Below are 24,861 nucleotides of genomic sequence, written 5' to 3' on the forward strand. Positions count from 1 at the left end.
GCAACCTACTTACAGTTTACGGTTTATTTGCTTTCGATTAAAAATTCTTATTTCTTTGTTTGGCAAAGTAACCGAAATATAAACATAAAGATAAAAACATGCATGAATCATTTTAGCTATATCTATATAAATATAAATTGGAAACTATTTCATTAACATTTGAAATGCGAATTTATATAGCTATGTTTCTTTAGGAGTAACACAAATTTTCGTGATCTTATTATCTATTATCTTCTGACAAAACCCGCCATTCATCTTATGATTACCCTTTATTCCAAGATTATGCGTACAACGATATATATATATATATATATATATTATATATATATATATATATATATATATATTATATATATATATATATATATATTATATATATATATATCGTTTCGCTTGATTTTCCACTCTAAATGAGGCGTGGCGTTGTGTTTTGCTGCAATTGCAAAATAATCCACCCGTGTTCAGTCATTGAATTTCCACAGATACCCTTTTTCTGCTTCAGATTTTACAGCCAAAGAACTCTTCAGTCTGATCCTTGATGTGTTTTGATTTGCTGGCAAGAGTAAATTAGAATAAAGTGCCTCGCAATCACCAAAGCATGGAACACAATCCTGGGCTAACAATGCGTTGATTTCTTTTTTTTTTTTTCTTTCATTGTCATGTATGATTGCAGTTCGGCTTAAAACGTGTTTGACGTTTTGATTTAATTCATTCTTGCGCCTTCCTCTGGGGCGCGTCTTGTCTTTTCGAAAAATTGAGGAAGGATAACACTGAGACTATATTACCTTGACTTGGCGGAGTTACAGTGTCCAGAAACTTTCGAACATTGGTTACTTACCTATAGAGGATCAATTGTGCTTTTGTTTTATTCTTTTTCGATACTGATTTTTTCTTTTTCGGTTTTAAATTTATATCTCGTTTTCTGAACTTTGAGATTGGCTATCGTTTTCTAAGGAGTGGATATCTCCACTGCCAAACAACCACGATGGCGACACCAAACATGTCGCTGTGGTCGTTGTCCGTGTTGTTCCTTCTTTGTTGGGTAAGTGTTAGAATTCTTAATTTAGACCTTATTGTATATAATTTCGAGGGTCCGTAAAAAAAAATTAATTTAAAAATCGTGTTTTAGGTGTTAAAGATTTGTAAGAAAACCGGCTTTTCTTCATTTAGTGAGAAAAATATTACAGAGAATTTTGCCTTTTTTTTATTTTGCACTTTTGGAGTTGCAATAATTCCGGACTATACCAAAACATTTATATTTTCTTCTCATTTTGCCGAAATAAAATTTTACTTAATTGTCACCCAGTGTTTAGTCGGAATGGTCTAGATAACGAAAATTGACCATAAAGTCAAAATGGTAAGAATGAGCAAATTTATGTTTTTTAAGATGAAGAAACAAAATTCTCTCTTTTCAATGAGGGCATCAATCAGTTTTGACTCATATAATATTACGAAATTGCTTTTGCTTTAAATTCAACTTTAAACATTATGATCATCCCAACATTAAACCGTTCTGAGAAAATTGGTCACAATTCTTCGAAAAAAAACAAACAAGAGAATTTATATAGCGCAATATCCGTTAACGTGCTCAAAGCGCTTTACAATGGGTTCCTTAAACAGCGTTGTCTCTGTCGAAACAAAAATGTAATCTCGCTTAACAGGCGTTATATCCCGGCCTACATTGTAAATGTTGTTGTTGACTAGGGACCCCTTGTGAAGCGCTTCGAGCAGGTTTAGTGGTTAGTGTTCTATATAAAATCTCGCTCAAATTGTTTGGATTTTTTATTTCGGTAATATAGAATGAATAGGTCAAGAAAAGAAAAAACATCATTTGGGAACTTCAAATACACAATAACAAAAACCAGCCTCTATTACAACAAGAAAGAAAATACATTCAAAAAATGTACAGACTGCAATGAAACATGAATAATTTATTGATAAAGACAGTGCAATAAAGATTGGATACATCAGAGTTTATAAATAAATAAATAAATAAATAAATAAATAAATAAATAAATAAATAAATAAATAAATAAATAAATAAATAAATAAATAAATAAATAATTAAATTCATCGAGCGTCATTTTCACATGACGTGTTCAATGGCGCTTTACACGACATATTGAGGTGACATGAGAATTTTAACAAAATTAAATGTCACAATGTTTAAAAAATTAAATGTTGTAACTGTAGATAATCTACATGTATTAAGTTATGCTGATAACAATGACATGTAAAGAATGTGAGTTGATAAATGTGGGACAACTTGGCTCAGCGGTACGTCTTTGCTTCGTACCTGAAAGGTACCGAGTTCGAATACCCGCTACGTTGTGTGGCCTTGGGCAAGTCACCTCGCCTAGGTCAGTTTGCGGCGCTATACTGCGGCTAACGCCTGGTATTCCAGTCTTCCCTTGGAAAAACCCTTGAGACAAATTTCCCCTATGGGATGAATAAAGGCAATTGTATTTTATTTATTTATTTATTTATAATCTATATTAAAAGGAAAAGTTAATCTAAAATATTCTGTCTTCAGTCTAGACTTAATTAAATAGATGAATGCTGATGATGATGATATTGGCAGATTACGCTGTAACACGTTAAACTACTTTATTCGTGGTTTATAAAATGTGACCCATCATCTGAAAGCAGTATGATGTCGGGATGAACCAAACATGATACTTGGGGTTAGTTTCTCTTCGTTATAGTGGAGAATAATATATACTACAGTATTTCTTGTTTTGCAAAACACTCGGAGTTCGTGTTTCTCATTATCCTATTTATAAATTCATTTTTCGGGGTCCTGTTCATCCCGACATAACACCGTTTCTAGACGTAGGGTCACACATTCTCTTTCTTTTAAACAAAACCAAAACAACTCGAACCATACGCAGGCTATAGAGAGCGGAGATTTTATACCAAATAAAGGCCCGCTGTGCGTTGACTCAATTCCCAGCTTATATTTCCATAGTATTCGTAAACACAGTCTTCAAAACTGCAGATGTGACCGATCGTCTCAAAATGGTAGTATGTCTTAATAAGCCTGATAGTTAAAATTGAGTGCATCAAGTTAAAGCATGACTAATAAAAGTTGAGTCACTAGTGGAGCACCCGCAATGGTTGCGGAGAAATTAAATATGGGCTATTACAAACTGGCACTCCTCTATTTTTATTATTATAATACTGTATAAAGGAAATTGACATAGATCGAGACGAATATATTAAGTCATCAACGATCACAGCATGTAGGTGCGCGCAAATGAATCCGGTAGCAGGGCGGTCAGATGGCGATTTCCACCGTCACATGGCCTACCATTAACGTAATCCATCATTATGTCTTCGCCGATTCTATTAATAATCATTTGAGTCAACGAGTGATAGAATTACCCTTAATAATGATAGAAAGGTTTGCAAGTTACACTTATATCATTAAAAAAAAAAATTAGTTTCAGAATGTTTAGATTTTCCAGTATACTTCCTGCTCGTTGACAAAAAGTTAACACGGTCTTACGGAACAATTATTTTGACCCCCAGCCCCATATTTTAAAATAATAGATTGAAGAGTGCCAAGCTTTTTTGTTTGTTTATTGATTTGCTTTTGTTTTTGTTTTTTTTATTTGTTTTTTGAGTTTTTATTTGTTTTTTTTTTATTTATTTATTCATTTATTTATTTTTGTTGATATCTTAAATTTTTTTTTACATTTTTTATTTTTTTTTTTTACCTTCAAAAAGCTTAATTTGCTCCGTACTCTTGAAAGACGAGTATTTAAAGATTTAGCCAGAAAACTCGTCCTTCAAATATCGTTCGATTTGAATGACTCTCATCTTGGCAACAAAAAAACAACCTATCAAACCTGGGATTTCACGGAAGACCTCGCGATGTCCCAGGTTTGAGAGTTTTTGCCAAGATGAGGGTGATTTAAATCGATCGATATTTAAGGGACGAGTTTTCAGGCCAAATTCTTAAATACGTCTTTTACATAGTACGGCAATTAACTGGTTACATTATAAAATTTAAGAGAAATCAAATGACATCAATATGGCGATTTAGTTTTTGTTTTTCAATTTCTATAGATTTTAATTTCATAAGTTCGATCATTTTGACTTGAGACTGAAACTAATTTTTTTTCATCTAATTCACGGCGACGTATTACCAGGTTATTGTGGTGAGTCAGAAACGTTTTAGGGGTGGGGTGAGATGAGATGTGACGGGGCGTGGAATAGTGTATGTGTGTGTACATAATCATCTATATCTGATGGGGCCAATAATACAACCCAAAATCACTGGTGCAGTAGTCGTCGTCGTCGTCGTCATCGTCATCGATGTATTCATCTTTAAAGCTATGCCAAGCCCCTTCATCGTTTAGCTGATTAACATCATAATCATTAAAACATTCATTCTTTCTTACCCAAGGCAACAAAACAACCTGAAAACCCATGGAGCGTGGAGCGTGCTGATGCGTGTCACAGTCTTCATTGAGAACATAAGAAATCATGCGTATTATTATCATTGCACAAACATTCACGACACAATTGTTATTTACTCTCTACACTTGACTCCAACCCACTCAAATTGAATGTGTTGTAACAATCACCTGCACAATAAATACCCACAAAACAACCTACAATTTACCATAATTATCATTGTTATGCATCTTCTTAAAAGAAAGTTATGACGTTTTTTTTCGATGATAATTCAACTTTATTACTCGCATAAGATATAAAATGATAAACAAAACAAAAATATTTGTAAATGAATAAAGGAATTGATTAATCAATTGATCACTCAACTAATGAATAGATAAATAATAATGATTTAATAAATAATTGTATCATGAATGTGTAATGATGATAATACGCACGATTTCTTATATTCTTATTAAAGATTGCGACACGCACCCTCACTATCATCATAGTCATCATCATGATCATCGTCATCATCATCATCATCATCATCATCATCATCATCATCATCATCATCGTCATTGTTAGATTGGCAGTGGCAGAGAAAGTAGTTCCATAGATGAATGATAATGATAAAGATAACAATAGACGACAATGTATCATCTCCCATTGCACTTACCGTACTTATCTGCAGGTCTGGTTATGGGCTCTATGTTGAAATAGAAACACCCTAAAAGCAGCGCAAGATATTGTCCATAACAACGTTTAATCAAATTTTTCTTCTTGCCAAAATTTTAAAATGTGTTTCTTTCTCTCTAGACGAGGGTTAGAGGATCAAAGCGTCAATGTTCCTGCGAGGCTTTAGCCCTCGGTGCAGTTTCGGATTCAAATGTGGTTTTCATGATCAATTGTCCCCTGCAGTGATTTGGTAGCTGGGCTGTATTATTGTAGTTGATCGATAGCAATGTTTGCAGGTCTGATAAATGAATGTATTTATGGGTATAATTTAATAACATTGTTGTAATGGACCATAATATTTTGGGTTGGTTTGAGAGTATTTCTATTATCACAAATGGACCAATGACAATTCGGGCTATCAGACCTGCAAATAAGTGCAGGTTGATCCATAGGTAATTTAGTTCATCTGAAAAGATACTCAACTTGCCAAAACTACAGTTAACACTACACAAGAACATTATATGATCTCACATGATGAGATAGATAGATAGATAGAGAGAGAGAGAGAGAGAGAGAGAGAGAGAGAGAGAGAGAGAGAGAGAGAGAGAGAGAGAGAGAGAGAGATCCATCGCCTCAAAACGGTACTATGTTGGGGTGGATTGGATGCTGAAAATTGAATCTGCATAAAAATGACAGGTCATTTTAACGTTACATTCCCTTTTCGGCATCTTATTCATCTCGATATATATAATACCGTTTTGAACGGTGGGTCATATTTGGACGGCATATTATATCACCTCTTTGACTCTCCTAAAAGCCATAATTAACAGACGAGAGGCGTTAGCACCCAGTAGCGCGTAGTTTACGGAGGCTAAACTCAGCAAGGTTCTATCTGTAAAATAGAAGAAGTCGTGACCAGAGGGCCAAGCGCTTGGCTTAGAAGCTCACATCATTGCCATCCGGAAGTGTAACGGACCAATACACAAAACTATGTGTAACCTTGAACGTTTATACTCTGGTTAATACAGTTTAGTGAGAAAGAGGCAGTTACAGTTTCTGGGACTTGTGTGGAGAAGAGACGGAATAGAAAAGTTGGTAACACTGGGATGATCGAAGAAAAGCGAGCTAGAGGAAGATAACGAATAACATATCTAAATGACCCAAGAATGGCCAAATGTGATTTAAAAAGCAACACAGATTTCATGCGCACCGCAGAGGATCGTGATTCGTGGAGACAGCTGACGGCAACGTGCTCAAGAGTACAAGCCACGATGGAAGATGATGATCAGACCCGAGAACCAAATGACGAGGTACTTCCTCGAGGACAATAAGTTACCGATTTCTGTTTAAAAATCTAATCGGGCTATAACAACTTATTCTCATATTTTTAAGAAAATCTAAGAGACAAAATTTGTTTGCCCGCCACATCACCAATCGGTCAGATATCACTTTATAATTTGAACAGTATTTTAATAGGAACAAAGATTAAATCAAGTTTTATAGTACTGTATTGTTTAAAGACTGCCTGTTGGGTCTTTAGGCCTGGTGCTCACTAGATGAAATTTACACTATCAAACTATAAATAGAAAAAGGTTACATAAGGGCAGCGTGGCTCAGCGGTACGGTCTTTGCTTCGTACCCGAAAGGTCCCGAGTTCGAGCACCCACCGCTGCGCTGTGTGGCCTTGAGCAAGTCACCTCGCCCTAGCTCAATTTGCGACGCTGCACTGTGGCTGACGCCAGGGTTATTCCAGCCTTCCCTAGAGAAAAATTTCTCCCATGGGATGAATAAAGGGAATTTTTATTATTTTTATTTACATATAGTTTTGTGTGCGTGTGATCTGGTTGAAAGCATTGGCAAATTTTTAACTTAAATACATTTACAATTTCAGGAATGCTTATTTCTTTCCTCAGGTAACAATTCCTTCATCTGCTGTCGACACGGCTGTTTTCGAATGCCCCAAAGGTGAGACAATATTCTGTGTTCTTACACCTTAAGGATTAACAATCTGATCATTATGATGAAAACGACAAGGAGCATGCTTGTTGTTGATGATAAACGGTTTGGAATCGCCATCACCACCACCGCCAGAACAACAACTACAAAAGCAGCAACAACAAATACAACAACAACAAAAACAACAACAACAACAACAAATACAACAACAACAACAACAACAATAACAACTCAACTACAACTGCAACTATTACTAATTTTAAAAAGTTAGGTTTTATATGGTGCAATATCCACTAGATGTGCTCAAAGCGCTTTTATGGGTCCCAAGCCAATTCTCTAAAGCTGCAATATACCTTTGTTACATAATCGGAGTTACTTAATTTAAAAAGGTGCCATATAATACAATGAGTCACTACCTACATGCGCCTATTATTTTACAAGTCTAGCTGGAGTTACGCAAATATTTGCCAAATTTAAGAGGTTGGTTCTGCTAATAAAAATATGGATGATTTAGGCTATGCATGGAAAAATAAATGAATAAATAAATAAATAATATACATGATTTTATTTCTCCAGAAATGGATCTGATTGGAAGCCACTGCTATTATTTCATCAATGTAAATCTCAATTTCAAAGATGCAGAGGACGTGTGTGAAAAGTGAGTGTTTCATTTAGTTTGTATGTGGATAATTTAAAGATACGGAAGAGAAATATTAAAGAAATTACAAAATAAAAAAATAAAAAGATTTCAAGTGAATTACAATTGACTTATTTTCATATGCGAAATGAATACATGACGAGCTAAGATGAAATCGAATGGTCTCCCTTTTTCCAGCAGACGGCAGACGACAACTTCAACAAAAATTCAAAACTCACCCAATGAGCCCAATGACCATGTTGATTTCAGAGAGGAAGAATATTCTCTTTTAAAAATAGGTTTGAATATTTCTGAAGTATTGATGAGGGGAATAGACAAAAGGGCAAGTTAGATGAACACATTTCTTGAGTTGATTGCTGCAATGGGAAAAGCAAAAAAAAAAAAAAAAGGCAGTTCGTTTTCCTAGACCGACGGTCAACTACTTTCTTTAAGTTTTAGACCCAAGGTAAACAGTGGTCTTTGAAGTGGAAATAATGAATTGAGCTCAAGGACATTTTGCCCGTAGCTCTGTTATTTTTCTATTTGTGAATGAGCAAAGAACGGGACCCCCCCCCCTTACTCCTCACCCCTAAATAAAAAATAATCTAAGTAAAGTCGTTAAGTTAATAATGATAATGAATGGGCGTTTAGTTCAGACTTATTATTAAGACCAGTAAGTTACTCAGCATATTCAGAGCATATGTTAACCCGTAGTAGCTTTCCTATCTTTACCTTTGAATGTCTGTGACTGAAGAGGAAGGGAAGATAAAGAAAGAAAGAAAGAGAGAGAGAGAGAGAGAGGGGGGGGGGGAGGGGACAGGAAAGAGTCATTTGTTGGCAGATTGGATCTGGGACTGAAGAGGGAGGGGAGAGAGAGAAAGAGAGAGGAGAGGGGATTGATGTAAGTAATAACGCTTGGCTACTATAGATAGTGGAGGAGGTAGCATCAGACATTTTAGAAGCAGATAATGGTGGAGGATAGAATGTTAATGAATATAAAAATTATATGAGTTGCTGAAAACAAATTTTGAGAGAGAGAAGAAGAAAAACTCACACTTAGCGTATGATTGGTGATAAAGTGACATGAATGTTTTGAAAGACATAAGAGAAAACAAAACAAATCAAACAAACAAACAAAATAAAAAAGGGTGTTCAACTTGTAAAAAGGAATATGAGAGTATAATGGGTGAGTTATGCACCTGCTGAGTGATAAAAAGAAGAAGAAGAAGGAAAGAGCTCACTGTTAACTGTCATCTTTGATGACAAACATCATTCAATTGGATAATTGTATCTAGTGTAAAAAACTGAATGTAGACAAATAAAAAAGCAAATGCAAATCTATTCATAGAGAAAATGTTAGACAAAATTTAGATACTCGAAGTGCTAGAATATTTTACATGGCCTGACAGACTACATTCAGGTCGCTGTGAACTTTGCCACTGTGTAATCATAATAAGACAAAAGCAAAGAAAAGAAAAAAAAAGAAAACATTTTGAAATCATAATTATGTGAATTTTGATTCAATTTTTTACTGTAAAAACAATTTCTGAGTCTTTGAAAAAAATTCTTTGTTGAATAAATGTCCTCGCAACTTTTTATGACATGCAAGATTTCTTATCTTAGTGTCAAATTCAGTTTCTGCTTACAATTATGAAGAACATTGAAAAAGGTAAAATCATAACATGATGATATTAAATATAAAACATTGTTATAGTATTGATTCACTTTTAATCTTCATTTATCATTCTTTATTTGTCAGTTATGGATCAAAACTGGTTGTTATCAGGGACGAGGTTGAGTCACATGATGTGGGAGAAGAAGCTACAAAGTACTTCAAATCTGATACTAACTTTTGGATCGGTAACTACAGAGGTAACCCCTTCCCTTCATGTCTGCAAGTTATTACGCACTCAGATTTTCAAGTCTTTTAAAGAGTGGTCCCATAATATATGGAGGCATATTGTAGACTTATTCTATTTTTCTTTGTCTGTATTATCCTTCTAATGTTGCTTTCTGTCGTTGTCAAGCAATGAGACAATTTGTTTTTTCCTATTCCTTGACTTGGATTCTTTGCCATTATAGCTGCAACCAGATATAAATTTAATATTTTTCTCTTGCCAATCATCTCTTTGTTTGAGTAGTATTTATGTGTCCAACACCGTTAGCTTCTCATTGGGTGCATAGGTTCATCCTCATACAGGTAGTCAATGAACCTACAAGAAAGTCTTACACCATTGACCTAGTGCTTACAACATTTCCCAACCTCATACAATCAGTCTCTACAGCTCCGGGCATGAGTGATCACAATGTTCTTTTGTGTGACTTAACTTTGAAAGGCAAAATCCAATGAAAGGCTCCAAAACAACGGTGTTATATCACAAAGGGGACATGAATGCCATCAAATATAGCCTTCAACATGTAAATAGTATAATTTACCTTGGAGTCCACTTAAATAACATGCTGCAGTGGGAACATCCTATTAACCGTATTGTGACAAAGGCCTTCAAAACATTACATTTCATCAAGAGAAATCTTCATCAATGTCCCGAAAAGACAGAGGTACAGGCATATATTCAACTTGTGAGACCTGTTTTGGAGTATGCCTGTACTGATGGGATCCCTACCAAATTAAGGACATAAAAGCCATTGAAAACATTCAGAGATCAGCTGCAATATTTACCTCAAATTGCTGCAAGATGCAAGCGGGGTGTGTGACAGCAGCTCTAGACACATTAAGATGGCCAACACTCCAGTCTCGTAGAGAGAACGCACACATACATCTATTTCCCAAAACAGTCAAAAGCAAACACTCAGTCATAATAAACATTCCAATCTACATTAACAGTTCAAAATACAGATACTCGACCAGGTTTCATCACACCAAAAAATTCCACCAGCCATTTTCAAGAACAAAATACAAATACAGCTTTTGCCCTTGAACAATACGTAAATAAAAAAAAAGCTACCACATGACATAATAGACATCACAGACCCAACATCATTTCAACGTGTTTTGCACATATACAAAAACACCGGGAGGATTGAGTGACTTGAGTGACAGGATTAGTGTGGTGTGATAGGTAACATTTATGTTTATAAGATTTGCGGTGATCGGGCACAGTGTGCCTTTAGTATCTTATGGACTTGAACTTGAGGTTGATTGCACCTGTGATCTTTTTTTTGTTTTACTTGGTTGAGTTAATCCCATCATAGACTTATCTATCTATATATATATTTTTTAGTTACCAGTAGTCTATGATTGTTGTAGGCACTGATGAGGTATAAATCTGTCCAATTTGTGAGTTGTATACTGCCTTTCAGTATAAATCTGTCCAATTTGTGAGTTGTATACTGCCTTTCTTTTCCTAATTCACTGTTGATATAAATGTTAGAAGTGTTGTGATATTTATAAGTCTAAATTGTAAATGATCAGCCCCACCTAGGAAGTATGAAACAACACGCAATCATAAACAACAGTAACGATTACACATACTTCCCTTAGATTGCCCTAGTAGCAAGAAACAGTACTGTAGAAGTAAACAATAATTCTAGATTTATACATATGTTATATATATATAATTTTTGTTTCATTTATATCTTCTCACTCTTCCATCCATCCTTGTAGTTGGTAAACATCATGATGGTGATGATGATGATGATGATGATGGGATGAACAAGACGGCTAGAATGTATGGTTACTGGCAAGCCAAACAACCCAACTACAACAAAACTAAAGGTCCCAATGCATTGACCAGTAATTTGGATGGTAGATGGATGGTGGATGATGCTGACAAAATACATCCATTCGTTTGCAGAACACCTGCCTGCCTAAAAGGTAAATTACTTACAATACAATTCTCAGTTCTTCTCTTTATTTTCTTTATTGTCTTCCCCTCTTCACCTTCTCATCTTCATACTCTTGCTCCACATCCTTCTCCTCCTCATCCTCTTCTTCCTCCTTCTATTCCTCCCTTTCTTTTTCCTCTTCCTCCTCTTTCTCTTCTTACTCTTTCATCTCCTCTGCCTCCTCTTCTTCCTTCTTATTCTTGTTCTTCTGGTTGTTGTTGTTCTTCATCTCCTTCTTCTTCTTCTTCTTCTTCTTCTTCTTCTTCTTCTTCTTCTTCTTCTTCTTCTTCTTCTTCTTCTCTCTCTCTCTCTATCTTTCTTCTTTAGTCCTTCAGAGCCATTAGACAAATGAGCTTGAGTTTTAGATTTAAACGGACAGTAATCGCCGTGGTCATTTTGGATAATATACTAGCCTGCTGCAAAGTACTTTATTGCATGATTGAACAGATTCAGTTACCCAGTCACTGCCCGATTGACAAATTCACCCGTGATTTAAACCAATATGTTTTCTTGCAAATCAATTGTCCTACAAATCAAAATATCAAAATCATCAAGTTCTTATGGAACTCTTTTTATTTTCCCCATCTAGACATGTTGCGATGTAATAATGGCAAGTGTATCAACAAGAAATTTGAATGTGATGGTGTTGATGATTGCATGGACAACACAGATGAAAGCAACTGTCCTGGTAAGTATTATCATAATTGTGACTCAGAGAGTTCCTTTATGTGCACACTTTTGGCATTTTAATCCCCAATGCATCTTAAAAAAAGATGCATCATTTTTTTTTTCTGCGGTTATTATTTATTTTTCATCATTTTGCTATCATGCTCTGTTGTTATCTTTTGTTTTCTTGATTTTGGTGTAGGAATTATATAGGCTGTGACTTTTGAGCACTTCCAGACTTATTACATGAATAAATTGCTCTTCCATCAGCTCTTATAAACAATAATCACTCTTGATCTATATTTTTTAACTACCATATCAAGATCCATTATCCAAAGGTAATATGATCTATACACCCATACACATATAGCTAAAAACAAAAACTCCAATCTATTTGGTATTGGTACTATTAAATATGCTATTTTAATCACTATTTGAATCCATACTCTCCCCCTTCTTCATCCAATTTTCCAGATCATTGTTCATATTACTATAAGAAATCAGAAGGTGATGTTGTGAGTAACGGATATTCCACGAATGCTGCCTGCAGATGGGTTATTGAAGGAAAACCCTGGGAGGTCATGAAGATTGATGTGAGTGTGACTTTATATATTTTTATTACTAACTTTTACCACCATCATTTGAGTTTTCATCATAATGATGATAATAATCATCATCTTCATCATGGCGATAATAATATGGCGTGCAGAATCTTTAATCCTTAATGTTCTCAAAGGCCCTACAGATACAAAGACAATAGGTAGCACAAAACGCAAATACTGTTACTACCCAAAAGCCTGCCTGAATAAGAATGTTTTCAAAAGTTTCCTAAACTTAATGACCTTGGGGTCGTCTTTGATTTCTTTATCTTATTTGTTCCATACTTAAGGGTCACAACCGAGAAAGATTTTTCAGTTAGAGATAGTTTACATGTGGGAACATTAGTCAGTTGTTCATTTTGAGATCGGAGTGGCCTAGCAGGTTTATACAATTCAAGAAGCCCAGAAAAATAAGATGGCGCTATATCATATATTCAGGCACTTTAAGACCATTGTGGCAGTTTTGAACTCTACTCTCTCTTTAACAGGAAGTTAATGAAGAGACTTAAGGATGGGTCTGATGTGCTCAGTAGGCTTGGAAAGAGTCACTAATCTAGCTGCCCTATTTTGAACTTTCTGCATTCTGCCAGTTAGAGTGCCTTAGAGCATAGCATTGCAGTTATCAAGTCGGCTCATCACAAGTGAATTTACTAACATTTTTGTAGAATTAGTGTTGATCAATTTTCTTATTTTGCCAATGTTTCTAAGGGAAAAATGTGCAGAGTGGCAGACTTTTGTGATGTGTGTTTTCATGGAAATATCAGAATCCTAATAAATACCGGAAGATCAATTCGACAAGTGCGCTTCCTGTTCAGTGAGAGGCATGGGTAAACACCAAAGTAAATGGAGCAAAAACCAAATGCTGTTCTTAAGTTAATATTGGAACACCCCAAGGTGTCTCAGTTCAGTTTTGTTTGTGAGAGTTTTGTTAGAGAATGCTCTAAAGGAAGTACCCACCATTTTGTCTGCCCCTCAAACAGTAATTGAATCCCACCTTCCATCAGAAATAGCATTTGCAGCGATATTGATTTCATCACTAGAAAAGATCTCAACGTTAAAGTCGTACAAGGAGCATTAGAGAAACACAAATCTTTTTGTAAACAACAATAAAACCAACATTACAAAACTTGACAAAGATGAATAAGATTGGAGACAAAAAAGGTGGGATCATTAATTGGAGACAAAGAAGATGTAGAAAGACGAAAACATCTGTCCACAGCCACTCTCCATCAACTGACACATGTATGGCTTAGAAACAACAAACTGGAAAGCAAGAATAAAGCTATACAAGAGCCTTGTTAAATCAGTATTTATTTACAACTCTGGAACATGGGCACTAAAAAAAAAGCAAAGAAGATAGACTAGATGCCTTCCATAGGGAACAGCTTAGAAGAATCCTAGATATCCGCTATCCAACCAAAATAAGTAACAAATCACTGTGCATAAAATGCGAAGAAACACTGCTGTCGATTCAAATTTTGGAAACAAGATGGTGACTCTTTGGACGTATTTTAAGGAGAGAGAGAAATATTCCAGCAAATAAGGCAATGACATTATTTTTCACACGAAGCAGACATAACAAACACAAAGGCAGACCCATGACAAGCATATACACTACAATAAATAAAGACCTCCAGCTCCACGATGACACACGCAAACTGAGATACGAAAAGGATTTAGAATACCTTAGATTCATTGCAGCAGACTGTCATCTGTGGAAAGAACTCACTCAACAAATTAGAGAAGCTGCCAAAGCATCGCATTCCAAAGATTAGAATGCGATCAGCAAAAAGTCAAGTAAGTCAAGTAAGGTGATATATGTCACTTCTTCCAGTGTGGATAAAGACGTGGATGGGCTTGGTTTGAGTTTGACTGATTGAGCATATCCCTTTATATATATATACCTATGTGTGAGGAGTTCCATTTCAGTGCATTGCCAGTTATTCCAAAGTTGTTTTAAAGACGAGATAGATGGAGTTGATAATCGAAGATATTGAATGCAACACTGAGATCCAACAAAGCCAGTGCCACACATTTGGCATTGTTAATGTGTTGAATGATGTCATTGTGGACTTGAAGGAGAGTGTCTGAATGCTGTAGTATTGTCGAAATGCAGACTGGAGCTGGGGGCTTAAGTGATTAGAAACAAGATTATGTTGAATTCTTCTCATAACAACCTTTTCCACAGTCTTTGATATGAAGATTTGACATCATCATCATCATCATCATCATCATCATCATCATCATCATCATCATCATCATCATCATCATCATCATCGTTGACATGCAAGATTTCATATTAAATGTTCACCAATTTCATTCACATATTTATACTTATTTTCAATTATCAGGATTACTCTGTGAATTGTTCATTGTGACACGAGAGTGAAGAGAATATGATGGTAAATCACTTTCTTTTGGATCTGAAGGTCACTGTTCAAATCTTATTGAATTTTATCTTGTGTTCTGGAATGTTTAAAGGCTGTTTTGCAGATTGAAAATAAAAGTATGTTATAAGGGGGAATTCATAACTTTATACATTTTCAATTTTTATATCAGTTTAAACGCCTGGATATTGAGAAAGATGTGGATTTTGTGGCTGTTTATGCCGGAGGACCAACGATTGAGACAAGTTATCTTCTGGACACCTTTTCTGGAGATGTAGCAAAGCCTGACAAAGAGCTGACTTTGTACAGTCACAACAACTATTTGCTCATTGATTTGTGGTCTGATGCAACTGTAGCAAAGGATGGCATACAAGCCCATTATTCTGCAGGTAAAAGAGTGTGAAACACTAGCTGCCTTAGACAGTACGAAATTTGATATATAGCTTTACTCTCAGCAGCTACATTTTACATATTTTTTTATATGCAGGTCATGTCCCCAGCTCATACTCCTCAAAATGATATGGTGTATTCACTAGATAGCCTGATTCATGACAGGTGCCATTTAGTACCAAAGCCTTTTCAATGGTTTCATTGTAATGAAAAGTGTGTTCTCAATACCCTCATTTAAAATTTAAGTGCATTGATTTGCATTTAAAATAGCAGATATTTTCTGCTCTATTTCGGGAAGTTAAAATTAGTTATAGATGCACAGTAATTGATTAAAGAAAGTTTGCTATGGACTACAGACTACTATTTTTCCAGAGATAAATATCTAAAGGACAATTTTTTGATAAAAAGCAATGCATGGCATCATTATTTTGAAGGCCATGATCAATTGGACATTGGATGGGATTAAATTTCTTCTCTTTATAAAGTCATTGGTTTTCATCTTGACAATGTTCGTAATTGAGATGGTCAAGCTGCTCCATATTTTTTTTAAGGTTTGCAGAAAATTTATGCAGACTCAAATGACATTACAGGGATCACGATAGTTCAGTTGGTAGAGCATTCGCTTCATACTCAAAGGGACCAAATCGATCCCGGGTGTAGATTCTTTCTGATCCCCCTATCTGCTCAGCAGTAGCTGGGTCTGTTAGATCTGATGGAAAGTACTTTGCTATAGACTAGCATCCTATCAAAAGGATAACAAGCAATTGCTATTGTCCGTTTTATGGTATAGAAACCACGATTAACTCCAGCCTTATGGCTCTGAAGGACTACAAATGGCATTATGGTGCTCCAACAGTGGTGTGGTTGGTTGATTTCCAACTCTGAGGTGTTCAAAAACAATTGGTTTCGTCCTAGCTTGCCCTGCCAACCAAACATCTACATACTTTTTACTTGACATATTGCTACTTACACAAGTCAATCGAGTAGAGAATGTTTTATTGATTAAAAACGGGGTTTCGTTTTTTTTTTGGTTGTTGTTCATTTTATACACATGATGTAGAGAAAGAAAGAGAGTGTGTGTATGAGAGAGAGAGAGAAGGGAGAGAGAGAGAGAGAGAGAGAGAGAGAGAGAGAGAGAGAGAGAGAGAGAGAGAGAGAGAGAGAGAGAGCACCTCTGAAAAGGAGCTTGGTTTGACCACTCTTGCTGAAGGTAGAATGTGTTAGCCTTAAAGGCGCGAATGCCCCTAAGGAAATGGGACACATACACACTTACTCTTTATACTCCTAATGAGATGTCAGAAACATATGATGCAAACAAGGGAAATATGACCTCATTACAGCATTCAGAACTATTCTATCAAACTCCACTCGCGAAAGGGTTGTGTTGAGTTAAATCCTAGATTGAATGGAATGTACTGTGTGGCTGATTATATTGTTCTTTGGCAGCTAGCTATTTACTTCTCTCTATTTTATTTTATAAAAAATAAGGATTCTATTGTAAATATGTAATGTACCACTTGTTTCACGTCAACGTAATCAATATATGTCTAATGTAATGCCTTTCTCGATCATTTCAGAGTCATCCCTCAATCGAGGCAGAGTGAAAGGCATCAAAGCAACTAGCACCATACAGGAGTTGAAGAGTCCTGCATTTTCTCATGGACCGAGGTATATGACAACGGAATGGAATATCGAAGCTGAAGAAGGAGAGCTCATCACCTTGGAGGTGAGCCGACATTAAATTTGATGGTCATGGTGATGATTTTGTACTTATATTGATGATAATAATAATACCATAATAATAATAATAATGATAATAATAATAATAATAATAATAATAATAATAATAATAATCATAATAATAATAATAATAATAATCATAATAATAATAATAATAATAATAATAATAATGATGATGATGGTGATGGGGATTGTGATGAGGATGATCAGCTCAAGTGTCCATTGTTATAAAGTCCATTGGCAATTTGCAGAATCTTAATAGTCTCGATGGATAAATGTACTGATACATTATTTTTCATCGTTTGTACAATAGCATTAATAGATCAGTAATTTAAAATCTGTTTGTGTACCAGATCACTACCAGAGTTGAAAGACACCTGCTGTTGATTGAATCAAATGGGATTGAGATCAACATCCCAGATGAGGGACGTTTTGTCGTTATCTCAACAGATAACCACATGAGGTTGGTTGTGAAGAAAGAGGGAATGAAAAACAAGGGCTTTGTTGCCAAGGTGAAAGCAGGTAAATTGTTTGATTTCTTTTATTATTCAATCAATTGCATTTCATGCAGAAGCCAGTAGTAAACAAATGTATGCATTTGTCGCTTTTAATATGTTTTGGTTGCCATTGATTAGGCCTTCTTGTCGCTGCTCTGATAATTGAGGATGTTGTCATTGGTTATTATATAATCAATGGTGATTTTATTTTGCTGTTATTGATTTCATAATTGCTGCTGGTGTTTCTGTTGATGCCATTGTTGTGTTATTTTTACGTCAATATGTCTGTGTTCTTGATGTTTAATTGTTTGAGGTTGTGTTTTTATTCTGATTTTTAAAAATTATACATAATTGGAGACAAAATATGATGGGGGTTTTTTTTGGGGGTGTATATTTGTTTGTTTTTCTTTTTTTTTTTTTATTTTTTTTTTTGTCTATGCTTTCAAGATTTTCAAATGCAAACATTAGACAACATTAAATCAACTTCCTGTAAAAATTGTAAGGTTAATCAGATCAAATTGGAATTTAATGTTAATCTGATAAGAATTCTTTTAAATTTAATTTGTTGTTTTTTTAACACGTAAAGGAATCTCTATAAACTTTATACATTTAGCCAAAATTTAATTTTAATTGTTATTTTTTTTTTTTTTGGCAAAGAATTGAATTGTCAGCATCCAATTTATTCAATCTGATATACTGAGTGGCTCAGAAAAACTGTCCCCTGTTTATAGGTTTCCCACGTCTTTACTCTCATACCTAAAATATTGAAATTCTCATGGAAAAATAAATCAAATATATAGAATTATGTTGCCAAAATTTCATTTAAATTAAGTAAATTTTAATTACTTACCCATCACTTTAAAATAAAAGGATTGTAAATATTTATTTATTTTGAAGTTAAGTCTTATACCGAGTTTAAATCCCTAGTGATAGCAAATGATCAAGCTGTTAGTCAAAAATTAAACCCCTGCCGACAGTTTTGCGAATTGCATCATAGACTTGTCTCATTTAAGCATGCCATTTGGAAAGTGCTTGAGCGGTGTGGATTTGAATCTGTCACTGCAATTATTTTCTCTGCTTTCTTTTATGGATTATAGAGAGTTTATGCACCTTGGTGTATGTGGGTTCCAATATTTTTTTTTGGCAAAGAGAAAAGGCAAGTGTTTTGCTGATTTGTATGCTATAAAAATGTATTCGTCACTTGTTATAACATTAGAATTGAATTCTCAGTAACTCGTCTCATCTCTCCTTCCATTATGGCTTACAGGATGTGATGTGGACATAGAGGCATCTTACTTGAAAGTGAAAACCCATAAGGTTCCACCAAATCATGAATGTAAGTGGAAGATCACGAATCCTCACGACTACAAAAACGCTGAATATAAAATTATTGCTGATGAAATTATGCTTGGGAATGACAGTTTCATTCAGGTAAGTGGTAATCAGATGAAAAGATATCAGATGATATATGATAGAAAAGTTGTATGATGACATATTCTTTTCCTCTTTCTCCTTCTCTTACTCCACATTCCCCTCCTCTCTTCTTCCTCTTCCTCCTCCTCCACCTCCTCCTTTTTCTCCTCCTTTCCCTTACCTGCTCCTATCTATACCCACTGTTCTGGTATAACTTAGAATTGTTGCAAGTGCCATTCTACTCTTAAAGCAGAGGAAAGAAAGAAAGAAAGAATGAATGAATCAATAATCAAACATAAACAATTAAAAAAAAAAGAAAAAGAAAAAAAAAAAAAAGAAAAAATAATAAAATAAATAATATATATTTATAATGAGAATCAAAAAACAAAAACGAAAAAAAATTACCAAAAAAAAAAACAACAACCAAACAAACAAAAACAGGGAAGAAGCTAACAAAACAAATAAACAAGCCAGGAAACAATCGGTAGTAATTATATCCTGTACTTTTAATGCTCACAAGCGCTCCTACGAGACACCTTTGACTGTAGTTTGGTTCATTCAAAAGTGGGCAATTTGACTCTTTGATTTTTTCAGATGTATAATGGATCATCCATGATGGAAGACAGTCTGGTATTCTCTTGGAACTCTTCTCATGGTGAGATTGAGGAACCTAGACTGATTGGACACACTGTCAATAGTATGCTGATTGTCTACCACAGTGGCGAGATGTCTAATTGGCATGATGAGATAGACATGGTCATCACCACTTGTAAGTATTGTATTATGGTATTCAAGGATGACAGATTACTTGAAATTCGTAACTAGACTGATCTAAACAACCTGAAATTTTATGTAGTGCCCACAGTGCCTTACAAGGGGTTTCAGGCCAATAACAACACTTTACATATAGGATGAGACATGATGCCTGAAAGGTGATTTCACACTATTTTGTCCTATGTACAAAAAGCATGCACTTAATTTTTTATTCTCTTATATAATGACCTAAACAATAAATCAAAGCATTTTTTTTTTAATCTTGAGAAAGCATCTTCAACTATTTGATAGAAATAAATTTTGTTTTCGTAATCATTTACATATGTAATTTCTATTTTTAAAATTTTTTTATTCCACTCTACATTTGTTTTAATTAAGAAGCATAAAGAGAAGGATATGGACTGATAACAGTCATTTAATTAAAAACTTTTTTTTTGTTTATCTTTATTGCAGTGGGTATTCTCTAATATCTGACATGTCATTTAATGTTGATTCGGCAGATTTTTTTCTTTTATAAACAATCAAATAATATAATGATCAAGCAATTAGCCCATAACCGTACACGTAATAATGAGCATCTTTAAAAATCATCAAATATGGTACCATATTAATGGTAAACTTATAATTTGGTATATATCCCATTAACACTATTCTTTCTATTTGTTATACTTAATCTACCAAACTCATTTCCTCTCCCCTTCCCAAATCCTATAGTGTGCCCCCCATTCAAAAACCAGAGCCATTTGATGGAATCCTACGCTGAGACTAGTAGTAGCCTGAATGAGACCTACCATAAACATTTCTGGTGTGACAAGGGCTACTCATTCAAGCAGGAAGGCTACTCTTCCAACTTGACGGCATCTTGCTCTCCGTCAGGAATATGGACCTTTTTGAACACCACTGAGACGAGATCTCCATCCTGCCAAGGTAGGAGCATCTGTTGTTATGAAATCATGCTAAAAAATATCTGAATAGAAAATAGTGCCAGAAATTGAAATAGAGAGAAATAAATTTTATTCAAAGAAATAAACTCAAGGAAATTAAAAAAAAAAAAGAAAAGAAAAAAAAAACAATCAGACACCCCCCCCCCCCCCTCCAAAAGAAAAACAAAAACAGAAAAATAAACAACAACAAAAATACAAAACCAAAACAATACCTAATCAAACAAAATTAGAGAGGAAGAATTTTTTTAAAAAGGTGATTTTGTATGAATTATTAAAAAGTAACTTTGCAAAAGAGCCCTCACTCTTAACCTGTGGTCTTCTTCAGATGTGTACTGTGGCTTGCCACCCATGATCGAGAATGGCTTTATCAACAGCACAGATGGCAGTGTAAAGTACAAGGGAGAGGCCACCTATAGATGTGCCAATGGTTTCAGTCTGCAAGGTTCCAATAAAGTCAGTTGTGAGGATGATGGCCATTGGACAAAGGCACCTACCTGCAAAGGTTAGAAAAATAATCAAGGCTATTTTTGTGGTAATCTGCTCATTTACAAGGAAGCTAAAATTTAAATTATCACATAACATCATTCTACAATTTCTTTTGAAATTTTATTATAAATGTGAAGTTTTTATCTCATATAAAATTTATCGTTTAAAATTACGCCCTTTGGCAACGGTACCATTAGATCCCGTTGCCTTGGCATTCCATGAAGGAATATAGATAATCCATCAAACAAGATGTCTGATGTCAACAGGAATCACCCATGTTGTTCAAGTGAGCAAATTGGGGGTTAATAGTCTTGCCCAAGGAATGAAATGAAAGTGCCTGAAGCGGGGTTCAAACCCGGGACCTTCTGGATCAAAATGCAGTGCCTTAACCACTTGGCCACCTCACCTCCCCCCCCCCCCCCCCCCCTCCCTCCTTCATCTCATACAGGATTGGAGAATCAAAGATGTGGAGAAACAATTTTATTCATTTGGCAACTATATCTGCTCTCGAAAATAAAAGAAAAATACATTTGTCGTTTAAAGAAGATTCAATTTTTTTTCATAGATAAGATTCAATTTTTTTTCATATGTAATAGCTCAAAAATTGTTTCAGCAAGATGGGCATATTTTCCCTAGCTCCCTATTTTGTCGGACAACCCATAAAAATGGGGGTGCATTTTAATGTTTTTGAAAATTATGTATATTCCACAATGAGATGATTAAAAAAAAAAAGTAATACCTTACAAATATTAACTGTTTTCTGTAGTGGCAAATGGATAACAGCAAGCGTTTGCTATTTTTGGTTAGGAGGCTAGTTGATCACAAAGTATCTTCTGCCAAGTTTAGTAGAAGACCCAGCTGTTCACTCAAAGCTCGATGGACTGAGCCAACACTGAATTATTACAAATTTACCCTCAAGAATCTCAAATTTTAAATATTCTAGCTGTTCTAGTTTATTAGCTGTTCCCGTCTTCAAGTTTTCTATACTTTTTGTTTGTCCAAAAGAGAGATTTGCTGTATTCATTTAGTTTTTCATTTGTTCATTACTCTAGAGATCTGTAGAGTTTTCATTTAGTTTATCCTAAATTTAATTTTGTTATCGTTATCTCATAAATGTTTGACCTATATATTTTTTTCCTTTAGATTTTATAAATTTTAGTAGTATATTCATTTCGTTTTCCAAAATGTATGTTTTATCTTGTAAAGACCTGTAGGACTTTCATTTATTATTCATTAATTTTATTCCTTTTAGCTGAGAGTTGTGGTGCTTATCCCAGTGTAGACAATGCTAACGTGACCTTTGAACATGGTGGTGACGGGTATGGCTTTGGAACCATCATGAAGATAGAATGCAAACCAGGTTATGAGCTTGTTGGAGCTGTCTTCTCCGTTTGTCAAAAGAACACACAGTGGTCTTCTACATCTTCTAGATGTGATAGTAAGTTTGTTTGTTGGAAATAAATGTGACTTTGCAATACTATTTGAACATACAAGCAGCAGCCAGAAACTATGCATTTATTAACTTTTATGTTACTATTCATCAGATGTTTGACTGTATCTAGGCATGAAATAATTTTCTTATTAATTTTCATTATTATTTTTTAAAATAACATCTATTATGATAATAATAATAATAATAATATAATAATAATAATAATAATAATAATAATAATAATAATAATAATAATAATAATAATAATAATAATAATAATAATAATGATAATAATAATAATGATAATAATAATAAAATAATAATAATAATAATAATAATAATAATAATAATAATAATAATAATAATAATAATAATAATAATAATAATAATAATAAAATAATAATAATAATAATAATAATAAAATAATAATAATAATAATATTATTATAATAATAATGATGATGATAATGATAATAATAATGATGATGATGATGATGATGATGATGATGATGATGATGATGATGATAATAATAATCATATTCTAATGGATGGTAATAATAATAATAATAATAATAATAATAATAATAATAATAATAATAATACTCATAATGATAATAATGATGAGGATGATGATGATAATAATAATAATAATAATAATAATAATAATAATAATAATAATAATAATAATAATAATAATAATAATAATAATAATAATAATAATAATAATAATAATAATAATAATAATAATAATAATAATAATAATAATAGTAATGATGATGATGATAGATCACTCCCAATAAGATTTATAAACATTTCGTGTGATATATTGAGACTTTAACAGCTAGCTAATAGATGTGTAGTGTCTAACTTAATCATGATCATGCGTGATATAAATACTACATATGATGATGATGATGATGATGATGATGATGATGATGATGATGATGATGATGATAAGAGCTCATTCCCCATAAGATTTATACACATTTCGTGTGGTATATTGAGAGACTTTAACATCATTCCAACCTTTTTTTTTTGGTTACTTATAGTAAATACAAGCACAAATAGATATGTTTACAGACTTGATTATTCAAAATAAGAGATTAATACTATTGCCATTTTGAATTAAATTTAATCCAGAGCTCAAGTGCCCCCTACCCCCCATTTACAAAGGGAAGTATAATGACGTCACATTGCCATTAGTAGGACAAACAAGAGTGGTAACTTGTGAACAAGGATTTAAACCTCTTGAAATGAGCCCGGGTCCTGTTACTATCACCTGTAAAGATAATAGGACCATGTCACCAGAGGTTTTGTGTATAGGTAAGATGGGTTTTTTTTCTAATTAACTATTGTATTGGAGGGTATGATGTTAATAAATTTGAAAAACTTGACTTTCTCATAGAAATGGGCAATCAAACAAAGTTGTTTGATTTCAATTGGTGTTGAAATCGAGAGAGTTGAGATTTATTTAGCAGTCAGTGCTTTCAGATTGTCAAAAGTTTGTTTACATTGACAAAGATTGAAAAAAAACAACAACTTCTGTTCAAATATATTTTGCTTCAATAATCGTCTGGTCTAACTTTTCAGGTTAATTGATTTTCATCATATATTACTTAATGATCATAATTAATATGTTTAACTAGTTAAATAGTATTGTTAACAAAAAGGGACGATACCATATGAAATTGTCTTTGCTCCATTTGCAACAGGAACAGACACTATATAACTGTCATTTATTGATGTTGTTGGAATGTATGAGAACATTACCAAATATATTTTTTGAACGATCTGCCAGAAATTTTATCTATTTTTATTTTGGCCAACCAATCAAAGAGTGGTAAATTTCAAATTAATTAATTTACACTCTGATTGATTAATATATTTGTCAGATATCCTAATGCTGAAATGACACCATTTTTTCCCTCAATTTTAAGGACACCAACAGATTATTACAAGCACATGCTTTCCTCTGTATGTTTTTTTTTTTTTGTTGTTGTTAAATCTATTAATTTG

The 24,861-nt window shown here is 33.9% G+C and overlaps 1 protein-coding gene across 1 annotated transcript in view; it reads left to right on the forward strand.

The window, feature by feature from the left end:
* Positions 1-525: 525 nt before the first annotated feature.
* LOC144972454 (uncharacterized) overlaps positions 526-24,861 on the forward strand; it is a gene marked incomplete at its 3' end in the record, with an annotated part of 94,203 nt that continues 69,867 nt past the window's right edge. The window contains 16 exon segments of the mRNA XM_078913642.1: positions 526-1,042; positions 6,993-7,044; positions 7,612-7,693; positions 9,432-9,544; positions 11,298-11,507; positions 12,108-12,206; positions 12,659-12,777; positions 15,343-15,559; positions 17,138-17,286; positions 17,654-17,822; positions 19,065-19,228; positions 19,805-19,979; positions 20,699-20,911; positions 21,254-21,430; positions 22,667-22,852; positions 23,986-24,168. Coding sequence (XP_078769768.1) covers positions 986-1,042; positions 6,993-7,044; positions 7,612-7,693; positions 9,432-9,544; positions 11,298-11,507; positions 12,108-12,206; positions 12,659-12,777; positions 15,343-15,559; positions 17,138-17,286; positions 17,654-17,822; positions 19,065-19,228; positions 19,805-19,979; positions 20,699-20,911; positions 21,254-21,430; positions 22,667-22,852; positions 23,986-24,168 — 2,365 coding nt within the window.

This window comes from Berghia stephanieae, chromosome 5 (assembly GCF_034508935.2).
Source record: "Berghia stephanieae isolate SIO BIC M18660-M18661 chromosome 5, UCSD_Bste_1.3, whole genome shotgun sequence".
NCBI classification, from domain to species: domain Eukaryota; kingdom Metazoa; phylum Mollusca; class Gastropoda; order Nudibranchia; family Aeolidiidae; genus Berghia; species Berghia stephanieae.